Source organism: Schistosoma mansoni (genome assembly GCF_000237925.1).
Source record: "Schistosoma mansoni, WGS project CABG00000000 data, supercontig 0187, strain Puerto Rico, whole genome shotgun sequence".
Taxonomy (NCBI): domain Eukaryota; kingdom Metazoa; phylum Platyhelminthes; class Trematoda; order Strigeidida; family Schistosomatidae; genus Schistosoma; species Schistosoma mansoni.
Genome location: NW_017386070.1, coordinates 186,959 through 204,663, shown reverse-complemented (window position 1 = coordinate 204,663; position 17,705 = coordinate 186,959). Strand labels below are relative to the sequence as shown.

The following is a 17,705-nucleotide window of genomic DNA, read 5'->3' as shown; positions in this document are numbered from 1 at the left end:
AACACTTACTCAGTTATTCAAATACACGAACTTCTCGACGACTTCTATCTGCTCAGTACCCAGGGTGAGTGCAGGTTCAGAGTCTCGCCAGTCTTGTAGAAGTACTTTGCACTTGGAAGGTGCAAAGAACATACCATACCTACTGGCACTGATTGCCAATTGATTAGATGCGGATTGCATGGTTTGAGTATCATCGCACAGTAAGACATAGTTCGCATACTAAAGGTCGAGCAGTCTTTCTCCAGACAACAGATCCACACCACCATTACCTACATCCATCTGAGCTGTTTCCAGAACGTCATCGGAAACAAGGTTGAAGAGGAATTGTGAGATTCGACCAGTAGTGTTTGAGTAGAGTCTGTACAAGGTTAATGTATTTGTTTGGTAACCCCTTGCAATGACAGATACTGCCGCAATAATAGTCCCTTCTTTTTTCGAGAGTCTCACTAATAGCCAATTTTTGATACACGCTTCCATGATAATTATGAATAATAGTCTATTGCTACTTATCGCCGCTGTTTTTTCCATCTCTTTCGTTTTGATACCTACTACTTCTCACCATCATTAAGTAGGTTTTTTATCACCCTATGTTTAGGCTACTTCTGCTACTCATCGTGTCCAGACCTAAAATGGATAAGTTTCTGAGCATCTATCAGTTCAGAAGACGTCGCTGAAACCCACTGATTTCTTAACGTTTTGGTTTAAGCTACTGCTAGATAACACTGCTGTTTGGATTTCATGCCGAGCTAACTCGGGTTGGATATCACTTTCACGGTTGACTAACTTCTTTAGTTGCTCCTGAAATACATACTTTACTTTCTCATCATTAAATGGAACTCTAAAGAGTTTTGTTTCCTTGGCTTCTCCATGTTTAGTAGGATCCAGACAAATACGTGCTCGCACTAAAGCGTGATCTGAGTCTAAACATGTGTTTCCGAATTAGTGACAGTTTTTAATCGATCCTCTCCAACGATGACTGATGGTAATGTGGTTTATTTGAGTTGAATGAAAGGGTCGCCATGTCAGACGATGTTTTTCCTTATGCCTAAAGTTAGTGCTTTCTAAAAATAAACGATTATATAGGCATAGTTGTAGCAGACGGTTTGTTAAATGGGCCGTGACGTTGTAAGGTCCATTAAAGTACCTTACGGTTCGATTTAAAATAATTACTTGAGCATCAAAATCACTTGTTTCTATCACCATACACGGGCATTTAGCTTTTTGAAAGTTGCAAGTTTCCCATAAAATTCATCGTCCACTTCATCCGCATAAAAATCAGTGGGAGCGCAGACTGAGGCAACGGTGTGTATCCTTATCTTTCTAAATTTTTATTGTCCCACCTGGTCGAACAGAGCACAAGCGACTGTCTATTAAAATCCATTAAAAGAGACCCTGTTTTATTTTTGAACCTAATGCAATACCTACACCAAGACCAAAGGAAGTAGCAGTAATGACTGCAGTTATATAGAGGGTGGGTAGCACTGGCTTTTTTATTCACTAGGTGAGGTCAAACGAGTGACTGTACTTGGATCCTGCATGGACGTTTCGGATACGCAACATAAATCGATGGCGCGAGATTCTAGGGTCCCAGCTAAGGAGGCCTATTGTCCTATCTGTAAAAAGATTTGAACGTTGGAAGCCCCAACACGTGGTTTAGAGCGCGGTTTCAGGAGACCAGAAATAACATTTCGCGAACTTGAATCATTAGCACTGGTGACGCATGGCGATAGAGATATACATGCAGGGATGGTGATAGGCATAGGAAAAATATTAAGAGGTGGGAGAGGGATTTTATTGTCAACAAGATTATTTTTAGTGTTGTTAGGGGTTGTTCACACTGCGGAAAGATATTTCTTGTTGGGGGACCTGAGAAGTAAACTGGGTAAATAATAGTTCCAGTGATCTGGAATAGTAACCGTAGAGGATAAGGGACAACTGATTGACGATGATCAACCATAAACTTTTTATGAAAAGTTCTGACGTGTTAGCTCCGCAGTTTAAAATCCTCTACCACTGGAGATAGATATCCGAAAGGTAAGGTGAGGTGTGAATTTTATAGGGCTGACCTTTTCTAACTCTTTCCTTACTTTTTGAGAAGAGAGAATCGCTGGAGATGCTAGCCGTCGGAGGTAAACACCTTATTTATGTGCACTCCTCTATGGTCAGCAGGTTTTAGGTTGCTGCTTTTAGATTTATCGTTCTCCAACAAACGTACCTGACATGGTAGCACTAAAATGAACAAGTGTTTCAGCCAATGTACCTCAAATGAGTTAACACGACAGGCGAGCCGGACCATTACGTCAAAGTAACAGCTACGGTCGGTACACGTAGCATAATGTACGAAAATATTTGGTTGGTAAGATATATTACTGAAGTACTTAAACAACAGCAGCTTACAAGTAAAAAAGAACTATTAGATAGTTAGCATCCATAATGCTTTTAATACATTTCACTTTCAAAGGGAGGAAGGAATGGAAAATTTGGATAAGTAAAGCACTTGTCAGCTGCATACTGGATAAGTAACAGAAAACAAGCTTGGGTATATTCCTTGGAGCAGCTAACTACGAAATCACATACATCTACAACAAAAACGTTCTATTAACGGGGCAATATTTAAAGTACGCAAAAATAGCATATATCTAAGGTATTTAGAAATGCACCAAATAAAACGGCATGTGATTATAAAAATATAAAAGGTAGTACTACTCATTGAAACAAATAAAATAATTACATAAGGGTGAGTTTTAGGAAATATTACTGTTTTATTACTTGTAGATAAGAGAAACTACAATGAAAACTCAATATAAGAATTATCCCTTTATTTTTAAAAAGTTAGACAAACATTACAATGGTGTTAAAGGTGGTTAAGCTGAGTTTACTTCACTAACAATTTTTCAGAACAGAGACTGAATACATTTGGCACAACCTCGCTCTTTTATATGATCGTTCAAATGCAATATGCACTGCATCAAATGAATGAAGGTAAATCAATAACTGACTTGATTTTTAACTGCTGAGTTGCGAGTTCTAACCGAGTTGTTTACATCAGTTTGAATAGCTAAGTAATATTATTACTACTAAAAAAATGTACGACATAAAGTCCACTACATGAATGTTTACTTGATTACGTAGTTCAAATAGTTACGATTACCAATATGTTCAAAGATTCACGAAAGTAAGTGCAGAAATATATTTTTGACTTAGATCATATTACTAAGCATTAAATCGGTTTTTTGAAGGTATGCATGATTAACAGATGTGCTGGTCTACGAATGAAAGATTGAAAATTTTGGTGGGATCCACGTTTTTTTCCATAAAGAGCTCCATCCAACGTTGTGTTTTCTGAAGCCATTTGTTGATATTTTATCGACCTCATAAGCTCTTACTCATTATTGTGAAATTTTACACTAGCGGAGATCCAGATGAGCAAGAACATATTTAAACAATTTCCGAAGTAGTCACCAAGTTCATATTCATTGCACACTAAGAGGTTTTATGGAACCCTGGTCCTCAAAGACTTCTGGGCATCCTCCAGATTATCATGGCCTAAGAACATACTGACGGATGACAGACGTTTGGTGACTACCAAAATTTTCGTAATGGCAAAAGTGCTTGCCTGGTATATGCTGTGTCGCAGGCAAAATATTTCTTTGTAAATCAACTAGTGAGTATATGGTGCAGTAGTACGGTGTTTCACAATCCCTTGACAAAAAAGATATGCGTGCATCAATTAAAGGTTTTTTTGAAGCATTGCTACCATATGACGCAAACGTAGAGCTAACACTGCTGAAGTCATACATAAGTAAAGAGCGGAAGTCAGTCTATGATTTTGTCAAACTCATTCTGACACACTTGTCGACTCACATAGGAGTAGGTTCTCAAAAAGCCAAGGATATCATTAAATTCATTATTCTCGTCAAAAGAGGAAAACAGGGTCATATACAGAAAATTTTCTGACAGTTATTATAGATAAATTTCATTCAACCTAAAGGTGAACAAACTAATCACTGGTTTGATATTCTAATAAACCAACTTTAAGATGGTCAACAACTTCAAAATAACATAGGCAACCGAGCCCCATTTGCTTATATTTAGATAAGTAGTTTGAAATGGGAAGCAAACCATAATAATCTATTAATTATCTTTACTAAACAATTTACACATCACAACAAAATTCCCGAAAAATTAAGAAATATCTCTGATAAACGACATGATACGTTTACCAATATATTTCAGTCAGAAATATTCAGAAAATTAGTGTCCGTTTTATGTCTGTGGTTTAATGGGAAAAACAAATCAAAATAGGTACATGTATACTGACAGGTTTTATATCAGAATTGAAAATGTCATCAAAAACAATAATGGCTAGTTATTTTATCCTTAATTAAACCTTATCTCAAGTCCTACTTAGAAGTGTATTTTAATGAGATCTCATGTTACCCTTTCTAATTCAAAATTCAATAACAAAAAACCAACAAATGTTTAAATTAAAAAACCTCATGTTACTAACTTTAATGTCATATATATCTAAATGTTAGATCTGTAGTATACTGGTGGATAAATTTGAGGAAACAATTCAACTTTTGACCTTATATCACACCATAAACCTACAATTAGCACTTGAACAAAGTAGTATGTTCATAGTAGCAGTGCATTACTGTCAGTTTAGTCCCATAAATATATAGTTCAAAACTTTGCAAGGTGCTAACAATTATTCCGAACAAAACACATTTCATGCATTATGGCGCAGTGAAAAGTTGTTGACCATCTATCTATTTATAGACTCACGAAACAAATGCTTGTACTTAGTTGAGTACAGTCTTAAGGTTAAACAGTTGAGCAGCGAATGTACTTTTTTGAGGATGGTCCACAGGTGAAGTTGAGGAAGCTCTAAGGAGCCCAAAAGGAGCCGGACATATTCCATTCAATCAGCTTTTGGAAGAATAGTCTAGAATCACTACGTGTAGCTTCCTTATTGGACAATGCTGATAACTCCCTGTGTGCGGATTGGATAACTATATTGGTGATTTCGTTTCTACTAAAAACTATAAATACCTGACAGGTTTGTACCATAATCGACACTGTTTGGAATAACATTCCTTCTAATTGTCTTATGTCTTCTGATTTGTGACTTGGGGGGGGGGTTCTAGCGTTCGAGTGCTCAAGTATTACGCGACAAACTAAGAATCTAAGTTCGAGATATAACACTTTTACCACAAAAAATATTATTCTTAATGACGACTCTAGTTAAAAAACCAAAAAGATGGTCCGATTGGTTTAATCTATAAGAATTTATACAAAAAAGTAGATGATCTACTTTATGACCTCATACTATCGAAACTAAGAATTACATTAGCTACCCTATAACCCTTTTTTAGTGACGATTAGCTTTCAAAAACGAATTAGAACAAACTGTACACTAGTTATCAGGCAAATATTTTCTGCCTGTAAATGTTAAGAAATACACTACGTTCTAAGAATTCGACCAGAATCAACTTCAAGTTTTTTTATCTGAAAAGGTTTATTCACTAATAAGAAATCAATCGTATATTATTACCAGAACGAGAAGGAAATTATTCCGCAATCATTCAAAGTACTTTCTATATCAAGGGATGGTGGACCTAACTAAACAAACTAGAAAATAACGGAAAAGTTATTGTAAAAGGGTGTGATTAAGCCAAATAAATAAGCTGTCACACACATGCTTTTCGATTTCAGCACGTTTGACTGAACTTTGTTAATGAAGATCTAGAAAAGCTGAAAATCTATATACTTCATCATTACGAAATGGCCAAATTAACTCAAGAAGCTTCTATTAGTCTAAATCTGACACAAATACAAAAGCAAAAATTTAATTTTGAAACTATTTGCCCCTACATCCACTAGATTGAGACAAACTATTTATAAAAGAATGAATTAATGAATGACTCAGACAAATGCATATAATGAGTCTACTTACCAAACGAAAATGATGTGAGATCATACTCTTTAAACTGAAACCCAAAGTTACAACGGGATAGCCAATGCTAGTGAGGAAAAAGAAAATGTATAAGATGATAAAACAGTGACATAAAAATGATGTATGTGACGACTGTGTATGGATAGGAAAACAATGAAGTGAGAATTAAAAGTCTAGATAATATAATCAATCAACAGCTTCTGTGATCTGAGCTACAATTAAGTATTGTAAGTTTCGAAAAAAAATTGTGAAGAGGATTACAGACAAATAGTCTGCTGTGAGGCATATTTGAAGACTCTGAATACAGCAACGAATAAGAGATTTGGTCGTTGTTTGGTAAGATAAACATTCGGAGGTAAGTAGTAGTGATGAAAGTGACTGGATGGGCGCATTTTTATAGATTTCAAAGAGATAGACATACCAATGACTGAGACAGAGAGTGACAAGTATTATTGGATCTCACAGTTCTTATTCTTTCAAAAGGATTGACAGTATCGAATTACACATTTCACTATTAAGCCAAAAGCTAGTCACTCATTAAAAGTTCCACTAAAGCTACCGAATAAGGATACAAGAAGTTTGAAATTCTTGAGATCTCGAGAAAAAATTCGGGGGAAATGATGCGCCGTCGTTTGGACATATCTGAAGCACTGGTTGCAAATGTTAGGGCCACTGAGTGAGCAGCGTTGAGCTTAAGCTCAAGATAATAAGAAAGAATGGAAAGTCGATTAGTGAGATAGTGAATCTTTATCAACTGAGGTGGTTAAAATATGTATTAAGTGTCCAACCAATATCTAACATCAATACACAATATTTATTGATGTAAAGATAGGTTGGAGAAAGCTAAAAGTGGCCAAAATGAGGCATGAGTCATTGGATGTTGGGGTTGAACCTAGTAAGTAGATGTCTATCACTTCGTTAGGGTCCGTGTGATGATTGCGATCGGTAGTTGGAGACGTTAGGTGACATGGTTCAGGATTGATGGCAATGACACAAAAGTAATCAATCCTTTTCTTCCTCTAGATTTTGAGTTTTAAAATCGTCTTATACTTTTTATTCCACCAATTCATTCCAGAATTATATTGTCTATACTTATTCTATTGATACTATTTCTGAATGTATTTCTTTGGGATCTGTATTGATAATTCGATTTCATTGTGTGTGGTAATTTGAACTGATACATATATGTGCCCAGTTCCACGTTGAATGAACGACCGACCGATCTGAATAGAATACACCGCCAACAACAAACCTTGATTACTACTATTAGTAAAGTAGAACATGATCATAGCTATAGTTGTGGTTGATTTAAACAAATATTGAGTATTCTGGGATCTAACGCATACATTATAATGTTAAAATCATGAAAAAACGAGTAAAATATGGTACAAGCTGATCATAACACAAGCTATTTGAATAAGGGATGGAAAATAAATCACTACCGACGGAAAATGACAAACACCAAAAACAGAAAATATCGCTGAAACTTTGTCACTCATGTTCACGTGGTGTTTAAACGCTTTTGTTTGGGAGTAGCGAAAAATCAAAAATTACACAAATTACTTCGCTAAATATTACACAACCATGAGATTAAAATTGCTTCATACCTTTCTTCCTTTCTGTACTACATCTTTATATACAATCTTTCTTTTATATATTACCACCATTAAATTAACTACTTCTATGAATTTGGTGTTCATCTTGTTGTGTTAATGAGGTTATGGCAACTTGGACAGATGCATATATGTGCCTGGTCCTACGTTGTAGCTGATTGACTTCAGTCATAATATTCCGTTATATTACACAGCACACACCCCCACAACCACACAATAGTCCCGGTATTAGACTATATGGATTTTTTTACTACATCAGTCGTATGGGAATACTGATTAGCAAAGTATGAGAGTATGTTGTCTATCTGGCTATTGATCTTCGGTAGATGTGAAAATGGTTTAAAACTCACATTTGATATAAAACTTAGTGACAAATCAAATTTCATACAGTGTATATGATTCTCAGCGCTTCAGTGATAAAAAGCCGTTTCGACGAGAAAACACCTGAAGACCAAAAGTAGACAGAAACTACATATAGACAATCTATCCCAGTTATTTAGAATGATTTACAATTATACCACTCATAAATGTATCAACTAAACAGTGTTATCCACACGGCCTTTGGCTACATGTTTTTGCGTGAGAAGTAATATTAATCGGGTGCCAAACTCAAGTAAATGTGGTAAAGTGTTTGGTTCTAGAACTTACAGAGAGATAGTTTGCTTGTTCCAAAATCCCTAGCGTAAACAACCAAAAACAATTGGATTACGTCATCTCTCGATTAGTAGTTTATGTCTTCCATGAGTGGACATGCTTTATTAATTGAGGGTTTAAATAATGCATAGAAAAGCTATTAAATATCTTTAAAAAACATAACTACAAGAAGAGGTAACTCATTTAAGCAAAGTTTATAAACTTACCAATGAGCTGCAAAAGGTCTACAGAGATCTATACCAAGAGGCTGGCTTTTTGGATCACGGAATCTTACAGCTACCTCAACATAGAAGAATAAGAAACATAATGCAACTGTTGGGATATACACACCACGATCTAAAATGGGAGAACAATATTTTCTTTAAAAGGTATATAGCAAGGATGTAGAAGTAAATACATAGCTAAGAAGTCAAACATTTAAAGTCATACTTAATGGGTAAATATAAGTCAGAACTATAAATATATGTTTAGCAGGCATATTATCTTCCTTAAGATTGCTTAGTCGAGGGTTTCCGTGTTCCATAAAAAGTGTTGATATTAAGTGAAGTCATGAATGTCGTCTATATACTAAATACATAATTGTTCTATTAATTTCGATTTTCCCATGTTTCTGTCTATACAATTTTTGTTTGTTTGGCTGGTTTGCGTACGCTAGTTCAAATGTCACCAGCATATGTATTTCATCGACATATATTGATGACTTTGTCGATAAGTTATTACGAAAAATAGGGGATAAAAGATAACTGTGAAACATTTGATTTGTGGTTAAATCTTTCTTATAACCTTCTAACATGAAAAAATTGATATTTAGATGTAATGTTTTGATTTAACCAAGTAGGTAAAAATATTTCAACTTTTACTTTCCAATACACTAACAATTTATTTAACCTTAGAATTATTAATCTTACCGATGAACAATATCAAACTGTTTGTTTCCGTTGACACAAAAATAATTGCTCCAAAGGGACATATCATCTTTGTCAAACAGAATTAACTTGATAGGCGTAGCATCAAGTACTGTTATTTCTGATATTCTAAATGGCAACTATTTTGACGTTAGCTTATTGATTGAGGCATCGGTTCCTACGATGTTTGTAGGTCAGTCAGTGATCTACAGTGTAGGACCAGGCACATATATGCATCGATCCATGTTGCCATACCTCATTAGCACAACAAGATGAACACTAAATTCATAGTAGTTAATTTAGTGGTGGTACCATATATAAAAGAAAGATTGTATATAAAGATATAGTACAGGAAGAAAGAAATGAAGTAATTTTAATCTCACGGTTTAAGGGAAGATAAAGAGTGTATACACCTATGCCATTGTGATCGACTCTGAGCCATGTCAACCAGTCTCCAATTATTGGTTACGATAGTCGCGCGGACCCCAACCAAGTAGTCTGCATCTACCAACATGGCTCAGATTAGAAGTTAATGACTTCAAGCACTGATGCCACGTTTTGGTTTGGCCGCCCTTAACTTTCTTCCACCCGTCTCCAACACTAGTCACCACTGCGCGTCGTGGTAATCGGTGTTCAGCCATACGTAACACGTGGCCCAACCGTTTCAGTCAATGAAGATTCACAACCTCATCAACTGATTTACCATTATTCCCTGATATCCTCTGTCTAACCTCATTATTACTTACCCGGTGATCCCAGCAGATGCTAGAAATATTTCTAAGGCATCTGTGGTCAAATACTAGCAATTTACGAGCATCTTCTACTCTTAATGGCCACGTTTCGCAGTCGTACAGTAGAACGGAGCAAACTGCTGCACAGTATACTCGTCCTTTAATTGATAGACGGATAAATCGTCTTTGCCATAGGTGACGGAAGTTGGCAAAGAAGATGAGCTTTTTGAATCCGTGCAGATATTTCGTCAAACACCAGCCCATTAAGGCTTCTTAATTTCGGTTTTTTTTATTAGTCTGAAGGGTTGTCAGGTGTTGCCTACAGCCGCTGCCTTTTCCATTTCTTTCGCTTTCGTTGCCAATCACTGCTTACGATCGTTCCTTCGACTTTTGGTTAACGTAGATCTGATTTGCTTTCGCTCTTCATCGTGTTCAGAGCCTAATTGGATGAGTTTACGAGAATCCATCAGTCCAATAGACTTAGAAGAAATCCATTGGTTTTTGTAACCCTTTGCTTTAAATTACTAATAGATGTTACTGCTGTTTCCACAGCTATTCGTATATCTTTACAAGCAACATCTGGGTCAGCCTCGTTTACAGAACTGTCTAAACGTGAACTCAGTTGTTCCTGGAACTTAGTTTTGGCTTTCTTGTCCCCCAGTTCAATTCTAATGGGTCTTCTTAGTGTAGTTTGTCTGTTTCCAGTGAGGCGCAAACAAATGCGTGATCGCATTAAAGCGTGATCAGAGTCTAAACATGTATTCCAGTACGAGCGACAATCTTCTATCGAGCCTCTCCAATGATGACTGATGGCAATATGATCTATTTGAGTCCATCGTCCGTTTGGTGCAGAGAGTCGCCATGTCAGACGGTATCTCTCCTTATGCTTAAAATTAGTGTTTGCTAAAAATAAACGATTGTCTAAGCATAGTTGCAACGGACGATTATCGCTATCTTTTCGCTGAGTCGGGATACTAAAATACCCACCTAAATGTCTTTCTCTTTGGTTTAAGCTACATAATTAGGCATTAAAGTCACCCTCTACGAGTACTATGTCTGAGCGCTTAGCTTTCTGTAAAAATCATCTTTCACTTCAACCGGGCTGCAGTCACTTGGGGCGTAAGCAGAAATGACGAAAAGGCAACGACGTGTGTCCCTATCCTTCCGAGTTCTTACGGAGCCGTTTAGCCAAACAACGCATAGGCGAGTGTTAACGGGGATCTATCCTAAAGGTGCTTGTTCTGCCCTCATACTTAGTGCTATGCCTACACACCTCAGTCCACAAGAACTTGCCATTGGATTACCAGATAAAAGGAGTGTGTATCTCGTTGGCTCCCCTTTTTGACTAGGTGAGGTTAAGTGAATGACCACACTAGGATCCTGTATGCGCATTTTGGAGACACATCATACACCAACGATGCGAGATTTTAGGGTCTTAGCCAAGGAGGCCTGTTGGCCGATTTGACATAGGGTACGTACGTTGAAGGCTCCAATGCGTAGTTTGTAGCGAGGTTTCAGTGAGCCTGGTACAGTATTTCGTGCACTAGAATCGTTGACCATGGTGACACTCAAGGGGAGAAGTTTATATTTGACAGTCGAGATAGGAGGAATAATAAGAATTGAAGAGGGAAGTCGATTATGAATACAGTGGTCTTGAGTGTTGTAAGATGTATGAGGGTGGTTATCACTTCCCGGTGGCTCATACCGTGAAAGGGTTCTTCTAGAGGTGGCTGTAAGGGAAATTGAGTTAAAGTTGGCCTTAGTGACCGAAGTGCCTAGGGGACAACTGCTTGAGGTCGGTCACATACGACCTTTATGTGGGTAATTTTTGTGTTAGCTCCGTGCTGGTTGAGACCTTACATGAATAAACATAACTATTAAGCACATTTACAGAATACGGCTAAGGTGACGAAAGTAAACAAAATGAATCACATCAAGCAGAGAAATTTTAAAACAAAGCAGTAGAATTTAATGATAACAGCAGCCGTCTAAGTAAAAAAAACAAGCAAATGGGTGTATAAGCGATGGACAAAAAGCACTATTTCTAGACATTCCGTCACCCCCACATTACCACTAGCCCGTAAACCACACTTCACATTTTCTGGTTTATATATAAGTGATTAGTAGCTTGAATGCTTCTCTAGGCGAGACCAGATCACGACAATAATATGTGGTTTTCTGTTGGAAAAACATTTTATAGGGATCGTTACGAAGGAGATGATAAAATCAACAGTGTTGCAAAAGGAAAAGTCATAACACAAACGACGTCACCTTGAAGCTTAATTATTTCAGGGTTTGGATCAAAAAGTACATTGTTATTCAAGAGAGGTATCAACACTAATAATTTGAGAGTATGCTTCTAACAGAAATCCAGGATCATCTACTGCTGTAATTCCGCAGACTATTATTTGAACATGAATTGGGACCAGAATTACATGTTAACTGTGACCTTTCTAGAAATTAGTGCTTATTTTATTTGTGGTCAAGCCCTCTAGCACTTTGAGTGGTCAACAGATGACAACAAGCGTTATTTAGACACAAAAATATTGTATTCTCGGAGTGTTTCATAAACTTAAAAATATAATGAAAGGAACTAATAAACCTATTGAAACACATAACGATGCAAACAAAGAACAGGTTAAATTGGGGTAAAATATCATAGTGTATGAAGTGTTGAGAAATACAATGACCAACACTTCGTTATGTCATCTAATGTTAAAAGCCCCCTTCCTCAAAGAGGTAAACATTGTAAAATGTGTGGTAACGAACTACAAGAGAAATAGGGGTTAATAGGGAAAAGTGACTATCAAAAAACATTAAAAGTAACTTTCTATACACCCTTATAGAAAGAAGAATCGAAATACTCAACAAGTTTGACAAATGTTGTAAACTGATATGAAAAACTACCAAGAATTTACATATACAAACGGAAATAAGTACTGAAAGATTTGAAGTATGCAACAGCCAGTTGTATTTCTGGATAAAACTTTGAGAACTATCAAGTACTTAATCTATGGATTCATTATTTTTTCTTGTTGGACAGAAATACAAAAAGACCTACCTGTTTGCCATAAAAGATGCATCCATACACATGAACTACCAAGCAGGTAGATCAATGTAGTGGGTACAAGAAAGTAACAAAGCAAATCAGCCATGATTGCAGTGAGTGTAAAGAACAGGGCAAATGCCTAAAATGTATAAAAGTGGGGATTTTTGATTACAAAAACCCAAAATTAATAAAAACGAAGTCTTCAAGATATTACCATTATTAGTAATGGGGCCAGTTTCTATTACGTTTTTCGATTTCTAGCTGTTAAGCGAGTACTAAAAGCTCCTCTTAACTTGTAATTTATACTTTACTAGTTGATTTTCTGAAGATGCTTATGTTTAAATAAATAAATACTTATCATAATCTGGACAAAATTCATCAAATAGAGATTTGAGTCCCATGATTTACGGAACAAAATATACCTTAACTGGGGACCTGACTAGTGATTATTTCCTATCAACCCCTGAAAAATATACACTACACTATAAATATACACCATACAAGGTTATCGAAAAAGTGGTATTTCAAAATATCCACTTAAAGCTCTGTATACGACGATCAAGTAGGCTGTCATCTCTTATGTAACTGCCCATAAGGCGAATCAGTAGTTGATTGATGAGAATATCAAAACGAACAATAATTTTCTACCTATTTTACAACAAAACAAACCGGAGTTTTTTCAAGATCTAGTTTGGTGTGGTCTTTATGAGGCCTACATAAAGTACCCCTCAATGGCTTGGTGCAGCTGAGGAATGGGAGGGCTAGCCCTCTCTCTCTCTCTCTCGAAATGTTCTCACATGGCCACGTGTATACAGCCACTCTCATGGAAGTCCTGCTTAGTGCCTTCCCGCAGCAGGGGTATTGTTTACGAAGTTGAGTGGACAAAAAGCGAATGTCCGGCTCTTCAACCGGGTTCGTGTACACAGAGGGTCCACCAAGGGAAGTTAGAAAACCTGGTTCCAAACCAATGAAGCTCATGGGCTCCAGTATCCTGAGGGGAAAATGGCGTATTAACCTATATTTGGCCACCAGCTACCATGAAACTGCATCTCCTAACGTCTCTCCACTGCCTTGTGGATTGAACTTGTAGGTCAAAGGATTGAGGAGTGGCCCCCCTAAGAAAACCACCTGCTTCGGTTCGGGTACCAAGGCTGTATTCCAGCCCCCAAGTATATCAAACAATTTGTGTGGCGCATAAATATTTGGTGCCTTCTTGCACAATGTTTGTTTAAATAAATAAATAAAGTACCCCGTAGTTAAAGTAACTGTAAATCACATGTACCTACTGATTGAACTAACTGAAGTGAATAGTTCAGGAAACTTTATATAATTACATCTCATAATGACTGTTAATGTGATGAACCCCATAACTCTCTGAATAGATTTAATTTAAGTAACCACATTCTTTGCCTTGATACTTTTAAAGTCTTGCCTAAGAAAAATAGAGCTCTTGTTGGGAACGATACATAGATACTCCCCATAACTTTGGCAATCATATTTTGCCGTTAGTTGATGGAATCGGTTGAAATTTCTCACAAATGCCTGGATCGACATACTTGTCTTAGGTTTTGCTATTTTTAAAACGAGGGTACCTAGGAAAGTTGATTCAATAAACAGATCATATAGTCGATTTGGTCCTATATTGGGGAAACACAGACAAAGATTAGTGAGAAAAACTAAATTACTCGAAAACTATGGCTCCATTTCGCGGATGTACATAGTTTATTATGAACCTGCACGTTACTGAAAATACAAGGACTGGATTAGACCGTCACATTTGTAGGTGACTTTTTTATTATCCAAAGGTTTGTTCACGTAAATCTGTGATCAGTGAGAGAAAAACGACAAAAGCGAGCAACAGTAACATTGCAGTGATAATTTTTATTATCTGTGATTTGGCAAAATGATGAGAAACTAGCAAACCACAGGATTTATGAACACAAAATTGGTTTGTATTTGTTTTTCCCGAAGTAATTAGTATACGAGATCTTTAGAAATGCAGCCTATAATCTATGTGAAAATTGGTATAGGGAAACTTAGTCATCTTCCTTAAATTTATAAACCAATCCATATGATGTACAGTAATGAGATTTAGTCGTTACGCAAATGACAACTAATATTTACAAGGTCAACCTTGAACGTATTTAAAGAGATCCTTACGGGTAAAACGTAATTTTTTTATTAAAGCGTCAGACAATACCGACTGAAATATCTGAAGGACAATAGATTGCTTTGAAGTTCTATGTGTACCCTACAGAAGAGACCGAGGAATATAAACCCTAGGTATATGGCTTTTGATTGACGTCAAACTCGGTAATCAAATTACACCATACCAATGTTTTCATACTATGAAAATTAATTTCTAATGATTGACTAGTGCACAAACAGCTCTTGAAATAAATTTATGCAGTTGGATTGAAAAATATTGGAAATTATTAAACGACTCAGACCAAACTGGAATGCTTACCAAACCCTGATATCTGAATGAATCATTAACTGTTCGTACCATTAGCCAACAAGACCATATAAATTCAAAACGAAGATCCGTAAAAAAGTCCAGCATTATTATGCTTGCCCAAGCCAACAGAAGTTTAAAATAGGTTCCAAATCTAAAATTTCGGGAATCACGTTTACTATTACAGTACTCATACTACACAGCACTACGATTTAAGTTATGGATTCTGATTTAAAGAAACAAAAAAATATTCAGCCCAACAGTAATGCAATACGCTCTATTTGTGAGCAGAAAAACAGTAAGCGGTTTTCTTAAAACTATAGGCGTAATAAAACCTTAACTCGAAGCCCTCTGCTAATTAGATACACATTTACACTCTGAATTAGGCATGTCTTGCATGTTCAAATGGAAAATATTCAGTAACGTCTGAATACACGATATCAAAAGCAACTTAGTTGTTCTTAGAACTACAGTTTAGGAGTTAAGATGTTGGTATTCTTGAACCAAACAATTTACAAGCACCAAAGATCTTAAATGCGTTAAAATAGAAATTATCTCCGTCATGATACCATATGCATAATGCGTGAAACTGTCTTAGTACCTAATAAGACCATTCACGTAACCTGTTTAACGATAATCGATGGACAAAAGACAGATACATCACACATTTCAATCTTGACATTAACTTTGTATTAACCATCGAGTAAACTTGCGTTGTTTCATAAACAATAATGAAGTCTTCCGGATATATTCGTCTCGATTTCGTAATTAACATGACATGCATTATTATAACTTGTCAAACAAGTATATTTCAATTCCGACTTTGATAAAAGCTGGAGATATTGGTCAGCTATCCAACCCAAGCAAGAACTGCCACAATGACAAGTGATGGAGTTGATGGACACGGCAGAAATACACAAATAACCTGGTTAGTTTATAACTATTCAAAGTGAGGATACGATGTGTAGTTTCAGAGGCATATTTGGGAAATTTTACGAGAAAATGTATTGGAATTTCTAGACGGCCAAATAAGCTGTTTTCCATAATTTTAAAATAGCAGTTATTCATATAACAGTTACCCGCAATTGTTATTCACATAAAAAGTAGCTATCCTAAACAAAAAGCCTTCTCTAGTATATGGTGGGCTTTGGCCAACATGATCGGCTGCTATGCTTTGATTGAAAGTCCAAGAAATGGAGAATCTCACTGAGTGGTCCACGCCACAAAACTTGTGAAAAAATTGTCTAATCCTCATAAGTAACATACAGCTGAGGCTATAAAAACACTAGGAACAGACCAATATATCTGTTGATTACCTTTCAATTCTAAAAGATTATAATGTAGCTCACTCACGGCATAGTATGATAGGGAAAATAAATTTCAGCTACAAGTAATACAAGCATTTCAGTTAATGACACCGGACAATATATCGACTTTGACAGAGGCTCTTCCCAGCCACCAATATTCTCGTAACTCCATGACCCATCTCCGTCGGCTTAATCATGGGAGTTTTTTTATCTGATTTCTTACGTATATCGTATTTCCTCTTGAATTGGAAACAAGGATCAACGCACTATTGATTCGAAGTCCAGAACGAAAGCATCAGATATTTGTCTCTTAAAAGGTGACGGATTTAGGGGCGTCTTAGGGATCCACTGAATTATCGGTACTCATTAAAATTCTCTAAAACGTAAGTCCAGATCTGACACAACTTCATGGGAGTACTCTCTAAATAGTGCCGCAGAACGTACAATTGAATTGCATGTTTTCTTTAGGATCCTTCGAATTATTCGAATCAGGAATCCTTTTCTTTCTAGAGTTCATGTAACTTCCTGGGCTCTTCTAACCAGTACTTAATAATTTGGAACTTATATTTGCATCCAAGTCTATTAGCTTTGAGACTTCGAGAACTTACACAAAATGAAGCGATTCGTTCGATTTGTTTCTGCGATTGTTTCTTTTTATTCTTCCATGTTCATAATTCCGTCTTCGAATATACATTACTTGAGTCCAGACACATTTGACCAATTCTGACGGATTTTGAGCCCCGCGCTTCTTTGTAATGGCTTGCTGAACGCTAATCAACCACCATGCTGAGAATTTTGGAGATGTTAAAACTATGATGAATAAACACTGTCTCGTCATTTATTCGTCTTATAACAGATTCTACAAATAACTTTATGGAAAGTTTACATTCCATTGTTAGATGAACTGAACATGCTGCCAATTGGACCATGAGACATGTAAAAGACATTGGAATTTTTTAGTGCTGTGTAAACATATTGATAAGGTGAGACTAAACAAAAACCTTTATAATGTCCTACATACGGTAGTCATTC

General features: G+C 36.4%; 1 protein-coding gene across 1 annotated transcript in view; it reads right to left on the bottom strand.

Moving 5' to 3' along the window:
* The window catches only part of Smp_177280 (Tmem57 protein, putative), a gene marked incomplete at both ends in the record, with an annotated part of 28,072 nt that extends 10,705 nt beyond the window's left edge, over positions 1–17,367 (bottom strand). Inside the window, 5 exons of the mRNA XM_018792697.1 lie at positions 5,960–6,026; positions 8,433–8,562; positions 12,924–13,050; positions 15,379–15,520; positions 17,282–17,367. Coding sequence (XP_018644438.1) covers positions 5,960–6,026; positions 8,433–8,562; positions 12,924–13,050; positions 15,379–15,520; positions 17,282–17,367 — 552 coding nt within the window. The remainder of the gene's footprint in view (positions 1–5,959; positions 6,027–8,432; positions 8,563–12,923; positions 13,051–15,378; positions 15,521–17,281) is intronic.
* Between the last annotated feature and the right edge of the window lie 338 nt (positions 17,368–17,705).